The following is a 17,032-nucleotide window of genomic DNA, read 5'->3' on the forward strand; positions in this document are numbered from 1 at the left end:
GTTTACAAATGTGTATATTGTGGATATACACTTTGGGTTCTTAGACGTAAAGTCTATTAAATGTATGTGAATCGGGACAGATTTGCATTCGGTTAGGAGTGCTTTGGCTGCTTTGATGCTAGATGAGAGGAGGATTTCTCCTTCTCTATGTGTAATTATGTGAAGCTTTTTGTCGCCAAACTGGGGATGACTATACAGTGTCCTGCTGGGGACACACAGACCCTGAGGACACCAAGACTGCAAATCATCCATTTCCACATTCCTCAGCACATGGACTTGATGTACATGCTGTACTCTTCTTGGCTCATTATTGCCATGGCTGCCTTGATAAGAATATCTAATTTTTCATGAATTATACCGAACAAGGCCATTAGTTTTTCTTTAAAAACACTTAGAAATGTGGTGAAGTCATTTATTAAATCAAATGTCATAATTACAATTAAATGCTTGTGTTTGGCAGGCGGTGTATGTGCATGTTTTTTTCCCCCCCTTTCCTTTTCAGTGTGTGTGTGTGTGTCTGCACACTAAGCAGCAAGCATCAGCGGGGGAGCTGCTACCACACAAAAGAGCCCTCACGGGGCAATCCCTCCAAAGCAGCCAGTGACATCATCATTGCGAGACGCTGACATGGGTCATCTCTATGAGTCAGGGGTGAAATGGAGATGAAAAAAGAATTCGGCACTTGGGAGAAAAGCACAGAGTGGTGCGAGATAGGGAGCAACAGAAAAGGCAGGAAAAGTGAGGAAAGCAAGGAATAGATGGAGGGCTGACAAGAGTGTGGTGTGGGAGCTGGTGTGTGTTGTGCGGGGCTGGGCAGGCCTGTGCTCGGCTGTGCATAGTGCAACATTGACTGCTGAGCCCAAACGGTCACTCATATGACATGTCTGATGTGGGCCAGCCCCTACTATTCATCCCTTTGTGGTGCCGCCACACTGAGCAGCGTGACAATGAAGTGCAAAGCAGCAGTGGCAAAGAGGGCCAACTATAAGGATGGCCAATCTACTTATGCACCCCAGAGCTGACAGCTTGACATTTCTATTCACCACTCAGAGTGGATGCGAGGGGGTAGAGATGAGAGAAGGGGGAGAGGAGGGAAGAGAAAAAAGAAACAAAATGCTGTTTTTCCTTCAATCATCCTGTTGTATCTTGCCCACACAGTTGTTGTGCTTTACAAGATGCCACTCACCAAGGCTGTTGGTTATGCTTCCGACAGTTAAGCAGCATAAGGGATGCAGTGGTGGACACAGATAAAAATGAGGCGGAGTGGTAGGAGATAAGTGTTGGCTGCTGGATGTACCTGTTTGGACACTCTGGGCTCCTCCTCAATATACTTCTGCTCAATGGGAATCAACGTCCTGAGACCTGCCTTCACCTGGATGATGGAGTAAACAAACGCAGTGTCATAAACAGCAAATGGTGAGACAGAAATATCGCTTTAAAGTGAATTTTAAAGACACACAACATGATGACAGTGATTTAGCGAGGAGCTATGCCTTGATTATATCAAAGGTTTTTCTAACGCTCTGTGCTCTGGCGTAACATAGCACCACATGCATAGAGCGTGCCCCATGTCAGAGGCTAGAGAGAGCGAGAGAGAAAGCTGTAAGATGGCCGCTATAGGACACACACAGTGATGGTGAATGGGCGAACAAAGGCTGCTGAGAGGGAGTCTTCGATAATTAAAGCCAAAACGAGGACGAGGGACAAGGGACGAGGGATGAGATGGAAGCAAGGGAGGGGGGACAAACAGAATAAAGACAACAACAGTGTAGAAGGGGGGAATGCAGGAGACAACAAGAGAGGGATAGGAGAGAGAGAGAGAGAGAGTATAATAGGGGGTGGGGGGCAAAATAAAAAAAAAAAATCCAGGGAGGAGACTCAAAAAAAGCAAAAGAAAGACTTACAGCATTAAAAATCACGTCTATTTCGAGAAAGATGACCCCTTTTGTTGGCCCTGTCAGCTCCTTGCTTTTCAAGGCGTAGGCTTTGCGTTCTCCATTTTGGATCTGTGGGAGAGGGACATGACAGGCGTCTGTCTGGCAATACCCGGCTGAATCGGCTCCCCGGGCCACCTTTGAACCCCAGCTGCTGGCGCTGACAGGGAACCCAAAACAACTGTGGCAACTCTGACAAGTACCTGTTCATTACCCACTGCAGCTCGGCTCTGTCAAACAGAAATTAACTATCCTGGGGAATCATACTGTACAGCAGAGCATGGATATATTAGATACACAGTTCTTTCACAGGCTATCTATATTTTTTCCAAATATAAGAGACACTCTTCCGCCTCTATTTTTTTTCTCTAAATCACATTGTTCCGTCTCTCTATCAGTGTCATTTTCATATCATCTCTCATCACCTAACTTTCTTTCTTCTCGGCTATCAGTCTCTTCGTTTTTTCTCAGCCTCTCTTCCATTTTTTCTCCCTGCTGTCATTTCTTTCTCTTTGTGAAATAATAAGAGTGTCATCAGTGGAGTTGCAAAAATAACCTCTGCTTTTTATATCTTTCTGCGTCTGTTTTCATTCTTTCTGTTCCTCTATGTTCTTTCTATTATTCCCAAGGGAAAGGAAAAAGAAACACGCAGAAATCTGCCTTTGACTCACATTTAGTAAAGGAATAGCCACTTTCCCCAGGAAGTCTGCACTTCTGTCTCGGTCCTCGTCGTAAACAGTGACCTCAAGTACTGAGTGGATGTCCTTCACGTTGCTGGACCACACACAAAGACATCACCAATGACAGATATACTCAAATGTGGGCTGCAAACGTGAAGCAGTATGAAATCCATTCCATCTTGCACAGCCTTCTTTAAGTATTGAAAACGCACAGAAAGGAGTTTAAAATCTGCAACATCACATGAGACGTTAGAAATTCCTTATATCTGAAAACTCACTTTTACATGTACATTATGTTGAAAAAAATCACCACCAACATATTTTATGGAACACTAAACTACAGTACAGAATGAGCTAAACAGAAGTAAAGTGAGAAGCTCAGACATGTCAGACGGCTGGCAAAATGATGTTTGATGTGTTGTGTGTTAAGGCACAATTAAATTAACTAATCTCATCAGACGTTTGTGATGAGATTAGTTAATTTAATATATATATATAGTATATATTATTAGTAGTACTATATATATTTATACATATTTGAAAATTAAATTGAATGAATAAATAGCATAAAATAAAATTAAATAAGCTGTTGCATAAATGAATTATTAAGTTCATGTACAATTCAAAGCACTTTAAACTGTGATTAACAGGTATGTTTTTAGCGCTGAGATTGTCCCTGAACGAATCTACTGAATAAAAACAAAAGCGAACCGGTGAAAGTTATGAGAAAAATGCTATTATAGATTTTGCTTTTTTATAAAACGATGACTCTAATAACCTGTCATTCGGGTTACATGTCAGTTAAAAGGGGAGCTTTTATTTCATTGGCAATGATGTCAGTGTGCATGCACAGACATATAGGTATTGTAAAAGGCACTCACAAAGTGAAGACCTTGTTCCACTCAGGGTTAAGGTTTTTGTAGACAGTGTGCGTCTGCAGTCGATCGTTACTTAGCTCCACCACGCAGAATGGGTCGCTCTTACCTGCCAAGAACACACACACAAAAAAAGAAAGAAAAAGCATACAAGGATGACCTTGTAGTGAAACAATAGATATAAATACAGTAGATACTGAAGTTTAGTTAGCTTGAGGTCTCAAAGCAAGAGTCTTAATAATTCCAGCAGAATGAGTCACTCTTACCTGCCAAGAGCACAAAAACAGAAACAAAAGCATACAAGGATGACCTTGCAGTGAAACAAAAGATATAAATACAGCAGATACTAAAGTTTGGTTAGCTTGAGGTCTCAAAGCGAGAGTCTTCATAATTCCTGCAGCTTTTGTCTATCTCCAATCCCTCATATTATTAAGACATGTAGTATATAACGTCCTCCCTTAGACCAAATGACAGCTCAAATACCCTGAACTTATCACAACTGTAATAATATGATTCTTTCATTTTTATCCTTGATGTCACGTACATTATACAAGAGTATATCAGTGTAACAGCTGCAAGCCATTTCTATCAGTATCCTGGGAACATGGACAACTAGAAGATAAGCTCCAGGACAACTGTGCCCTGGGCAGTCACAAGGAGGGGGTGGGAGAGAGAAAAGAGGGAGAGGACTTTGAGAATGGATGGTGCAGGGAACACAGAGGTCGATGTGCCTCTGAAGGCCAGAGAACTTCTTAGTAGAAGATAAAGACGGCCGAGCATGGGGTGTGAGAAATGTAGCCGGTCCGTGATGAGCGAATCCAAAGCGGGCGGTGGGATGGTAGCGGCAACAACACAACGAAAAAATGAATGAAATCAAGGACAACGTGAGAAGCAAATGATAAAAGAAACCTCTCCTCACTATCATTTTTTACTATTTCTATTAATAGTGAAATAAAAGGATAAAAAAAACAATAAAAGGTTTCATTGAAACTGACACAAAGTCTTTCAGGAGATTCCAGACCACCAGCAACAACTGGATTTTTTTTCTTTAACAAAAATAACAAAACACTTATCCACATTCAGATTTATCCTAGAAAATAAATCGCTCAACGGAAGAACATTGCTTTAAATCATAGATAAGATATATGCTTCACTATAAATCATATTCATTAATGGTAATTAATTCCAACAAAACTTTCAATTCAGAATTTACCACAATTATGTAACTAGATAGGGAGAGTGTGAGAGACCAAGAGAAGGAAATAAAACATAATCAGAGTTATTTCCTCCTCCTGAGAATAGCATACTGTAGTATAATAATCAAACCCAGTAATGTCCTATATATTCTCTATTTGTTTACTAACGTCTCACATTTCAGATTCTTTGTACACAGAAAGGAGTGAGACCAGCTCCCCACGCCTGCCAGCCCACCTCCCGTCGACTGCCTCCAGATGAACTAAAAAAACAACAAAAACTCTTAATTCTGGCTTTGATCGCTATGTTTTATTAAAAACTGTTGGGAGTCGTTGTGCTGTTTGTTCGAGCTTATCACTTAAAAAGGCTGGGTCACGAAGTTTAACAAAATATGCTCCAAACAAATTTCCAGGGAAAATATTAGGAAGATTGAAATATTAGTGTAGTGGGAATGTTGCGTAATAAGACTCAATAAACTTGGGATTGAGTTCAAAGCCGTCTGAAGTGTGCGTGCGTCTGTCTGTGTGTGCGAGTCATGGGTAGAGCGCGTGCGTGTGTGTGTGTGTGTGTCATTGATTGGTGTGATTTTCTTCAAATGTTGTGACAAGGGCAGGACATTTAGTGGGTGTGCAAAGTAAATGTCACTGTGATCAATGCTGAAGCGTAGGTGTTGCCTTTCATATCTGTTTGTGGCACTCTATTGATGTAGAGTGTTTCAAGTGGATATTGACAGCTTTGACTTCTACGACAGAAAACAAGATACATTAAAATAGACAAAAGGCTACAAAATCAAGAGCCTACTTCCCAGTGCACGTCTGTACGCACTTTGTTAGCCTTACACACTGCTCGCGAAATGTGTATTATTAAAATGCAAATTCTTCCCCCGTCCCATCCTGAGTGCACAAAACTATTTATTTTAAAATTGCAAACCTTTAAAAATAATATTTTAGCAGCAGTTTTCATTTAATAGTTTTACAGTAAAAAAATTCCAAATCCTCCTTAATCCTCCCATATCATAAACGATTACAGTGTTGTCCCCACAAATCAGGTCTGATTAAATTTAAATGCAATCATCCAAATTAAGAGATGGAAATTATTTCTGCAGAACCCCGTCCCTCCCCCCGATCTTCTCTCTAATATTCCGTTTTTAATGACATGGCAGGCTGTGTTGCCGCAGAGAGCCAGTTGTTATTGGCGATGAACTTTCACCTTATTGGCCGCCAGCACCAGAGGCGGCTGTCTTAACCAATTACACGCTCCGGTTTGAGCGCCACTCAGCGATCATCCAGGTAATGTCCGAGTAAAGCTCCTCCCCCCTCTGGGTCCTGTCCCTGTGGCACTGGTGAAGGCTTTGCAGCAAGGAGTGGGCTCAAATTAATTTCGGAGCGCTCTCAGATAAGTGTGGAGGATAAATACAGTATAGAAATGAGGGAGCATACTGTAATTGCCTCACAGAAAGCTCAGAGTTAGTGAAGAGTTTGAAGTTGGAGACGGAACACACACTCTCATGTTCCTGTAATATCACAATTAATCAGGATTTGTACTTTAAAATAAGGCCGCATGATACTTATGTTTTCCTCTTCTGTGATATATATTGCAATATAAAATAAGTACAGGAGTTTTCACCAGATGACTTGAATAACTCTATTTGGAAAGAATTTATCAATCTAGAATGATTCAGAGGATTTTATATGCAATAAAAATAAAACAAAAAAAAAACTGTTAAAAAACAGCATTTAACTGTGAAGAATCTTGTTGAATATGAACTGTTTGGAACCTCTCTATCCCGCTATAACACTGCTAAACTCATCTGAAATAGTTTTTTTTTTTGCTTTGGATGGTTTTGCACTGCTATATATTGCTTACATAAATTGTCAGACAAATCAGTTGTGTTTCTTTGCGTAATAGCAACAATTGCTAGACACTGCTGAGAGTGTTTGTTTTTGGCCAACATCGTCCTTTCTGTAGCTAAAATACTTTATACGTCTCATGTTGTGTTTCTATTTGCAACCGAAGCGTCGGTGTTTTTCTCCTGTTCTGTGGCTGTGCACGTGTGGAGCCTGTATGTCAACAAATTCTGTGTCTGTTGAATATAAAAAAAAAAAACTAGAACTCTGTATTCAAGCATCAATCCCTAAACGACGTTCTACCAGACAGACTTCTGTTGTAGATTAGTCATGGCATATCATAACCGTATGAGTTTCCATTTTGTATTAAGCCACAATAACAATTGTAGCTTCACATTGTACTTACTCTGATGTGACTTCTGTGTATTGCGATGTCGACGCTGAATCGATATAACATGCAGCCCTACTTTGAAATGCAAATCAACCGTATTCTTCTTGTGTTTCCTTTTTCATTTCTTTATTCTTATTAAAATGTTAAAAAAAAATACAATCTACAGTTTTTCCTCAATGTGTCATGTGAAAAATGTACAGGCAGGCTTTGAGTTGACTGAAAAGAGTCTACACATACTGTGATGCTGCTGCTCAAAGTGTGTGTGTGTGTGTGTGTGTGTGTGTGTGTGTGTGTGTGTGTGTGTGTGTGTGTGTGTGTGTGTGTGTGTGTGTGTGTGTTACTATTGAAATTTTCTAACGGTATAGCATCCACTCAGAGGGACAAGAGCTGGCAGACAAAAGGGATTGTTGGTTTTAGAGACTATTTTCAGTTATCCTACTTGGGCTAGAGTGGAGCTACTCCACAAAAACACTCCAATTAGAGAGAGAGATGGTCAGAGAGGAGAGAGAGAGAGGAGGAGGAGGGAAAAAGATGGGAGAGGAGACAGGCAGCATGAATGGGAGAGCGATGGTGAACTCTTTCTCTCTCACTGACCTCCTCTCTCTCTCCCTCTGCCTGTCTCTGTCTGTCTGTTTGTCTGTCCTTCTGTTTCTCTCTCACCTTGCTCCTGACCCTCTCTTGGTCTGGGTTGTTAAAATAGGGTGTTCATGTGGTGAGGGCTCTTATGTGGCTCTTACAGAGCTATTGTTTCTGCCAGTGACACGCACACTGACACACACACACACACACACACACACACACACACACACACACACACACACACACACACACACACACACACACACACACACACACACACACACACACACACACACACACAGCTTCAGACTAAAAACAGGAATAAGCCATCTAGAAGCAGCCCCTTCGCCTGTCTGTTATCAGTATCAGTTCACTTACTGTATTCATCTGTGTGGTGTTAGACTGGCTGAAAGGTGACAAAAGAAAAAATATTCCCTCTTCTTTCTGAGAAAATACAAATGAAAATAAGGTTTCAACATTGAACTGTCTGAACCTGAAATCAATGTGGCAAAAAAAAAAAAAACACACCAATATTTTCCAATCTAATAAAAATGTGCTCTTTGCCGTAATGCTGAACAAAAGCATGGTTTGTTCTAAGTTTTTAAATCGAGGTGTTTTTTGTTATTTAGTCTTAGTGTATTCTATGTAAAATATGAGCCGTGGGTGGCAGCACAAGACATGCTGCATTTGTACTGTACAGTGAGCGTAGCAATAATTTCAAACCATCATGGGCAGTAGAGAAACGCTCTGAAATCAAATCAAACATTTTTTGATGGCCGTGTCAAAACCGCAGAGACAAAGTGAAAGACAAACAGTAATAGACGTTTCCACTGTTTTAGCCTCTTGATATTTTGAGGAATGCGTGAAGCTCAGACTGAATGATGAGCTCTACAGCAGAGTCACAGAGCAAATTTCTGCTACGAGTGAAATTCAAGAACCAGAGAGCCATTAGCCTTGCACTCTGACTGCTCCGGTCCCCTCCCTGCAATAACCCAAATCAACTAGCTCCACTCTGTATTTGCTAATGGGACTGTGGATGTTTCAAATGGAGAAAAACTCCAGACTTTCTCTCTCCCTCGCATGCACAAGTGCACACACACACACACACACACACACACACACACACACACACACACACACACACACACACACACACACACACACACACACACACACACACACACACACATTCTCTCTTTACTAGATAATACAGAGTGAAAAACTAGGCCTGTCCACTGTAGACCTAATTAAAAGTAAGAATTAATGGAGAATGGAGGATTCAGAGAGAGCAAGCAGAGAAAGCGCGGGAGGAGGGAGGAGAGAGATTTGTTGGTTCAAATGTGTACTTTTTCTCTATTATTCAAATGAGCAGCCTGCATCTTTTCTAAAAAATGCAGAGACAAATTTAGTGTCCTGCACAAAGTAGACTTTAACTCTCTCTGAGGAGTCTTGTGGAGGATCATCCCTTAGACCAAAATTACACCTTGACTTTAACTTTGGTTAGATTAATGTCAGATTGCTGCTGGTGGGGGAGAAATTGTGCGACGGAAATTGTTCAATGTCTACATGCAAAATGAAGCAAAAGTTATTTAAAGCAAAAGAAAAAAAAATACTCTTGGTAGTTGCTTTTGACAGTGTCACCTATCAGATGTCCTGCTAGTGCTCGCTCTGACACAATAAACAGAAATTGCAAAACAACAGCAAAGCTTTTAGGGTTATGAATATACGAGCAGGAATCCAAGAACAAAAAAACAAGAAACTAAGTCATGACAATGCATATGAGAACTGCAAAGATTACAGCGCCGATGTTTGAACTTAAGATCATCGTCTTACCTGTGACATCAGCTGCCATTAGTCCCTCAGCCCTGATGACCTTAACCTGCACCACACCGACATCTTTCAGGTTATGGAGCGACCTCCAGAGGCTCTGAAACATCACAGGGACAGGGGTGAAAGGGCAAAGAGGACAGCAAATTAGCATCGAAGTGAAAGGCAGGTCAATAGCCTGACATTTCATTAAGAGAGGAAAGGGTAGAAAATGTCCTTTACTAGCCTTTATTTGAAAATGTAGAGCTGGCATTTATAGTCAAGTCTAACAGAGGACAAATCATTGAATTTAATAGAACAAAATAGCTGCGCTTGCTTGTTTGAAATGCTTCCTTATGCAGTATTTTTGAAATAAAATTAATTTTGTGACTTTGGTGAGGAAGATGAGCCATGCAGAAATGGCTGCAACAAACAAAAATAATACACAGAAGAGACTGTGAGAGACAACAAAGCATAAAAACAGTACAGATATCAGCATCAAATATACTCCAAATACACAATAAGAAAGCTAGCTCAAGAAACTGCCTTATCAGTCTCACACTTTCTACTGTTACACTTGTTTGTTCTTTCCCATTAAGTTTTAACCTCAGAATGTCACTTACATACAAACAGGTCTCTGCTGTGTTTCAGTGAAAACTGGTGTTTCTCATAGTGTATAATAACCATGAGAAATTACAGCACAGATGCATAATTTGCATGTGACGTGCCCGTGTTTGCTTCATGGAGAGACGGAGTGAAAATTAGGCTGATATGATAATAATTATATCATGGTGAGTCGACACAATAGGTGAAGCATGAGTGGCAGTGATATCGTAGTTCCGAGGCAAACGCGCACACTGACCTCCAGATGTGCCATGAATCCCTGTGACTGTCTACAATGAGAGGGGATATAGTGTACCAACATGGTTTCAATAACCAGAAGAGAAAGGGAGGGATGATTGTGTAAAAACTAGTCTGTAAATCTGATGAATAAGAGAAAAATATAGAGATCAATGACTCAGCCATGAGCCACGGACATACACTGACACACACACTCATACACAGGCACACACACACACACGCACACACACACACAGAGTTGTAAACTTGTGCTTTTGTTCACACCCAAATACTCAGGTATAAACACATGCATAGAAAACTTACACTGAGGCCAAATTGAGTAGCATGTCGGCATGTCTTAAAAGCAGAGTGGAAATGCACTTCACTTCAATTTATTTCTCTCTCTCTGGCAATAACCCCTTCCATCCCCACAGGAGTAATTATAATTTAAATTTCAGAGTCAGGGCCAGGCTACAGACTTAATTCATTATTACCAACTCTGTCAGACTCTGCCTGTTTCCAGCGATATCATTGTCCAAAAGCTCTCTAAAGGAGATGAGAGGGGAGAGTGTGTGAAAGAAAGAGAGGGGGAAAGAGTGTGCAAAAGAGAGACATACAGAGAGAGAGGGAGAGGGGACAACTCTCAATTTTAAGGCACGATTTCTCTGAAGATACAGCTGCTTGTTGTGATTATTGGGGAGCAGCCGAGAAGAGAGGCCGAAAGAGAAAAAGAGTCAGAAAGAGGGCACGGGGGAGGCGACAGAGGAAGAGACGAGGGCAAACTAATGGCTGACTAGTTGGTGTACTGGGGTATCAAATATAGTACATTTTGTTATTACACCAAAAGTCAGGTACCACACCATTAATATTGTGACAATACTGCAACAGTGGTTTTCATATTAACACACAAATACACAAGAATGGCAAAGAGACTGAATGAAGAAATGAAAATTACTTCATTAATGCATGAATGCTGAAATTTTCTCTCACTCATCCCCCAATCATTCCTCCACTCTACATCCCTTCCTCCCACCATACAGGCTCCCTGAAGGGACATTTAAGGTTCAGCCTCAGTCCATGATTGGTAGATAAAGCAGACCCATCCTCCACAAGGATTCAAATCCTCATCAGAAAGATAGACAGCAATAGATGGACTGGACAGACAGGTAGGGAGAAAGAGAGATGAAAGAAGGCCAGGACCAACCCCCACACCCTTCATTTATGTCTACCCACACCCACATCAGCATGTAGGTGGAATGATGAGGATAAAAAAAGGATATGAAAAGGAGGGATGAACAGAAAAGAGACGAGAAAAACTGGAAGGACAGAGTTATCTTTCATTAGACAAACCTCCGCCGTTTCAGTGACTGACACCTCGTCACTGTAACGTCTTCTTCTCATCTCTGTCACAATCCACAGACACATAAACACACAAATGAATCAGCGGTGGCACAGGCCTATGACTCGCTGTCATCTTTGCAGCTCGTCACCTTTCATCACCGCTGCATAACATTTCACACAGACACACTAAGCATCTGCCCAGCAGCCCTTGTGTTTAGGGGATATTTGATCAAATGACTGTGAATGCTCAAACACAAACTAAATGCTAACAATTTCCTCATCCTCCTCCGATTCCCACTCATCAACTCAATCTCTCTCTGTCAAGAGTCTCTGTTAGAGTTGCTCTTTGCTCACCTGACACTTTAGTGCAGCCCCTCATCTCACTTCCTGTCCAACTTATGTCCTTTTGCTTCACCTTAGAGCAGTGCACCAGAGTGGGTGGGAGAGGTACTGCAGGTGTGTGTGCAGTACAGCACATAGGGGTGGGTGTTGAAGTGCCACCACTTCAGCGGAGGTCACCACGTCCTCCTTCGCTCATCCAGCCATCTTGTGGCCACCTCAGGCCCATTAAGAGCCATTAGTGTGTGTGCTCCTTTGCCATCATAATGCATAAATCTCTTCCTCTCCTTCTCTCTCTCGCGCTACGTCCCCCTCTCTACTTCTGGGAAACAGTAATTAGGGATGAAGGAAAGGTTACAGTGAGCAATAGAACATCTAAGGCAGTTGTCTCTAAGTGACTGTATTGCACCATGTTGCATATATCCCTGCTGTAAGTTGCATTCAAAGCAGTTTGTGGTGGAAAATCTTGTGTACTCATTCACGTGCGCGTATGAGGAAGAATCAAGTGTACACAGGCACACACAGAGACCAGACAGACACCAGCGCACACAGTGTACGCACACAGAAAGCCATCACAATGCAGAACAGCAACGCGGAATGAGGTAGACATTAATGAGCTCGGTGCTAGCAACAGATCCCGGCACTCAGGTGTCTGTTGTTGGTTTTCATCAATGGCCACAGATTGAAATGGGAAAAATAACACCTGCCAAATTCAGCACAGTGACCTCATTGTGACCACTTGCGGCGTGATGTGTGTGTAGTTGTGGTGTTAGTGTGTGACAAAGCGACACATGCATTGCTAGGACTGATAATTACGTAAAATAAAGACAGTAACGTCTTCTTAGAAATTCAGGTTTTTAAATTTAACGTGCAGGATGTAGGTGTGTTTTTTAGTCCATGCATGCAAACCATTACTACATGCTGCCTTAAAGTTACTGTGCGTGTGTTTTCATGATGAGCAGAGTGGGCCACACTGTTGAAGGGTGGGACAAGCAGAGGATTTCAATTGTCTTCTCTGCTTCATCATCGCTTGTGAAGGCATCTGCTCTTTAAAGCTGTGATGATGACAGCACAGCACTTGTATTGCTCCACCAACCGCTACCATTTTATTAGATGGCTGACAAAGGTAGACACTGTTTTTGCATGTGCCTGTATGTGCGTGCTTGTTTGTGATTAGCTGCAGTGGATGCTTTGTGCTGGACTGATTTCAAGCTGATAATATCAGTCGGTAAAAATGTGCCTACACATACACCTACACATCCACACACTGGGCAGATTAGCAGGCTTTGAGCGGCACTGTTATGCATTAGTGGTGGTTCTTGGTCCTAGCAGTGCTCTTTGATAAGATACATCTTTATTAAATTCTCCAACTGAAAGACTGCCAGTCTGAGGAAAAGGAATATGTTAGTAGGTAGAGACCATTCAAGTCTCCACCCGACCTCACTGTGCCCCTCCATCTGCAACCCCCACCTTCCTCCACCCTCTATCTCTCCATCCCTTCATCTAACAGGAGGGCCACAGTGGCGACAGACAAAGAGCCGAGGTTGCTGGGAAAGCGGGATAGAAATGGGGAGTGCAGCGGAGAGAAGGAAGCAGGAAAAGAGGCAGGTGAAGGAAGCAAAATGTGTCGCCTTCAGCCGAGCAGAAAAACGGGGTCTGCACAAGTTGTGAGAGAGGTGAAATAGCTTTTTCTTTTCATTTTACACGCCTTCCCTTCCCGGTGCAACCCTCACCCTTTACCTCTCGCCCCCTATTACACACATTCACTCAAACGCACACACATACACTGGCTCTCCCCGCCCTCATTTTGTGACAGTCAGTAGAGGCACGGTGTGCTTGTGTCTCAGTCCTAGAGCTCCCCCCTCTGATTCTGGCTGGTTCCTGCAGCGCGGAGCAGAGCGGTCGACCTCCTGTGGCTAGCCAATAAGGCACCGCCACGGTTATGTAGGTCGTGGCACCGATGTTCAGCCACTGGAGCTTACGCGCACATTGAAAAAGGCAAAGATATTCGAGCTGGGAAGAACCATTCTTTGAAATCCGAACATATCCTATAGTCCCACAAACTCCATCTATACGAACATTCACATACAGTCAACCTACACTTTTACAAGCACATAAAACTAAGTGATACTCTGACTTAAGTACTATCCATCCTACTGGCCAATTAAATACAATAGGGCCACAAATAAAACCAACTTTTTTGTTAAGTCGTATAATAAACAAAGAACATTATGTGAACAAATGTCTTGTTAGTCATGGCTTCAAGCAACTATGGCTGCAGCATTAAGAATCAACACCACACAGAATAAAGTTCCATGTCTTGGCTGTCAGTAAATGAAATCTATGCGAGTTCTGTGAGTGTCTTTGTGGAAAGAAGTGAAGATGACAGGGTGTGAAGGGTTAACAAGGCTAAGACAAAGGCATGAAACCATTGTGTTGGGTGGGGGGCCTCCTGGAGCAGATGTGGCCTTAGGTCTCTCTGCCTTTCTCCTTCCTTCTCTCAATCTCTCTAATACTAATTTCAAATGAAGCAAGCTTCATTGCAAATGGTGACCAAGCTGAGGCATTTTACACTCAAAAGACTGAGGCTGAATGTATTCCTTATTAATGCAAAGCACACAAATCACTGCAGGTTGCTGCTAAAGTACCACTTACACGGTACCTGCTGCATGAATCATTGCAACAAAAGCAAACCAGCAATGTGATCCTATGTACTTTTCAAACAGATAATCCAAACCAATCTTCCTTTAAGAGATTTGTGATTTCCCTTCTACCTCCCTTATTTCTCAGCCCGTGTTCTTTCATTTCACTGTGTTGTGTCTGCTGGCCACATCTTCCAACTTTAAACCACATCAGCAAATCTCAACAGAGAGACTGTTTTGGATGAATAAGTAAAAGTCTTCATGACTTAAATTGGGGGCTTTATAACAATGAGAAGTCTGTCTATAAATGAGCGAGGGAGTTGTTGTTTGACACATCAATCTGACTAATGACAAGAGAGAAACAATACTATTCTTTGTCTTTGCAACTTGGACATGTCAACACACACACATACACGCATACAGCAATCAATACAGAAAAGAAGCCACAGCAGCAGGTAAATGGTCTAACTCTTACTTTAAAACTAACTCACATATCTCTGTGTGATCTGGTGTCTCTCGTGCGGGTCATCCAGCATGTTGACTGACAGGTCTGAGATGGAAACGGCAGCGGAAGCAGTGAGTGTTACTAGCAGCACCAGCACGCCTTCACCTTCTTCCAGTGGCAGGTCCAACTTGTGCGTGTGCTCTTTACTGAGAAGCGACAAGTCGATGGTACACCTAAAGTAAAGCATGAAAAAATAGAAGCAAAATGACACAGCACTGTACATTTGTGGGGAGAAGATGAAACAGATGCTACGTAAGATGAAATTAAGCCATACAGACTAAACTTAACAAGATGCAGTGTAGCCATTTTGAGAGCTGGCATTTGCAGGAAAATTGCCTGTCGAGTAATCATAGCCATAGAGAATCTATGAAATCAGTAGAGGGCAACTGGACTTCCTTTTGGTCCTAAATACTTCTGACAGGAGGTGAAAAATCCAGTTGCCTTCGACTGAAGCGCTTGGGTTTACCTGGATGACCTAGAATCTCCACAGATGCAATGTCAAAGTTCACAAAGTAATCACACAGAAAAAAATCTCCAATTCCCTCTTGTAAATAAAGTGCTGTTTCTGTTTGTGTGTTATCTTATAATCAAAAACACTTTACACTTTATACACTGTACTGGAGCACAGCATTAGCAGCAGTCTAATAATAGTAAGCACATACTGAGCGTTATGTGTGAAGGATATAAGCAACTGAAGATAAGTCAGCCACAGCTGACACAGTTAATACCTTTTAGCATGCACTTGAGAGCATCTTCTTTGAACTGCATTGATTTTCTGACATGCTCTTAATATAGCTACAGTTAATATCAGCGTAGGCCAATAGTAATTATTGGACTTGGATCAAAGGGGTTTAAAGCAAAGCCATGCTCAAGTGCCTCTAACCTGATGAAAAACTAGGAAACACATTTCCACTAGGAAATAGTAGAGTATGTAAATCAAGACTACAATAATCTATGTTGTAGAGAGGGCAAAAAATGAGGACATCCATATAAATGAAATGCATGATCAATTTGAACTGAAACGATTGCAAATGCTGACATTGTGCAACTATTTCTGTTTAAGTAACAAAAGCCAAAGCTACATGTAATTTTGGTAAGTTACATCTGTTCAGCTTGCAAACTCAAACAGACTGAGACATGACTGGTGAGCACCACTGTACCTTCCCATAAAGTCATCCTTCTTTCCAGCATCTTTGTCCCAGACCGTGATGTCCACGTAGCCTCCTTGCTCCTCATACAGGTGGAAATCAAACTGTTCTCTCCACTGCGGGTTTAGCGTTTTGGGAATTGTCTGAATAAACCACATAAAGGAAATGTATCTTTTGTCCATGTGTCTGAAATGTTTATACAAGGTATGTCTTTGTGATAAACTGTACACATAAGTTGATACAGCTAGTAAAATATGGATAGCATACAGAATGTTTGATTCAAAGGACATTAAATAATTTTATGAGAGTAGAAAAACGGGTGACAGTCTGGCACTCATTTCTTGCTGTATGCATAAGCCAAAAAAGAGTAAAAGAGCAAATTAAGTTAAAAAGGAAGTGTGTGGATGATTAGAAATATTCATAAGATGTATATTGTAGGAGCAAGAACAGAAGAGATCATTTTCTTAGTGCAAAACCAGATCATCTACCAACATGCTTGTTCATGTACTGTAGAATGTTTAATACATTTTTCCACTGAACATCTGAATGTGAATAACAGCAACAATCAGAAACATATAACTGAGTCACAGTAGCTCCACTGTGTGCTGGAAATATTGAAATTATAAAATGTAACATAAAAATGTTCCCTTTGTATTTGATCTCAAGGCCACAGAGAGGCTTATTCATATTTACATGGTGATAAAAGCCGAATGAAGACAACATAATTAAACAAGAGTGTGTTTACCTTGCTCTTGTACTTCTGGTGACCCATTCTGAATTTGACATAAGGGTCACTGAGGCCGTTGGCGTCCATCGGCTGCAGGCCACGACCTTCTATCAGACTGATGCTGACTATACCTCGCCACAGCTGGGCTTTTCTGTGCACATCTGACAGACGCATACTCTGATAC

General features: G+C 41.6%; 1 protein-coding gene across 1 annotated transcript in view; it reads right to left on the reverse strand.

Moving 5' to 3' along the window:
- The window catches only part of mctp1a (multiple C2 domains, transmembrane 1a), a 155,062-nt gene that overhangs the window by 46,973 nt on the left and 91,057 nt on the right, over window positions 1-17,032 (reverse strand). Inside the window, 8 exon segments of the mRNA XM_022192591.2 lie at window positions 1,298-1,372; window positions 1,905-2,006; window positions 2,606-2,708; window positions 3,496-3,598; window positions 9,334-9,427; window positions 14,960-15,146; window positions 16,134-16,264; window positions 16,867-17,031. Of these exon segments, the coding sequence (XP_022048283.2) occupies window positions 1,298-1,372; window positions 1,905-2,006; window positions 2,606-2,708; window positions 3,496-3,598; window positions 9,334-9,427; window positions 14,960-15,146; window positions 16,134-16,264; window positions 16,867-17,031 (960 nt within the window).

This window comes from Acanthochromis polyacanthus, chromosome 7 (genome assembly GCF_021347895.1).
Source record: "Acanthochromis polyacanthus isolate Apoly-LR-REF ecotype Palm Island chromosome 7, KAUST_Apoly_ChrSc, whole genome shotgun sequence".
In the NCBI taxonomy this organism is placed as follows: domain Eukaryota; kingdom Metazoa; phylum Chordata; class Actinopteri; family Pomacentridae; genus Acanthochromis; species Acanthochromis polyacanthus.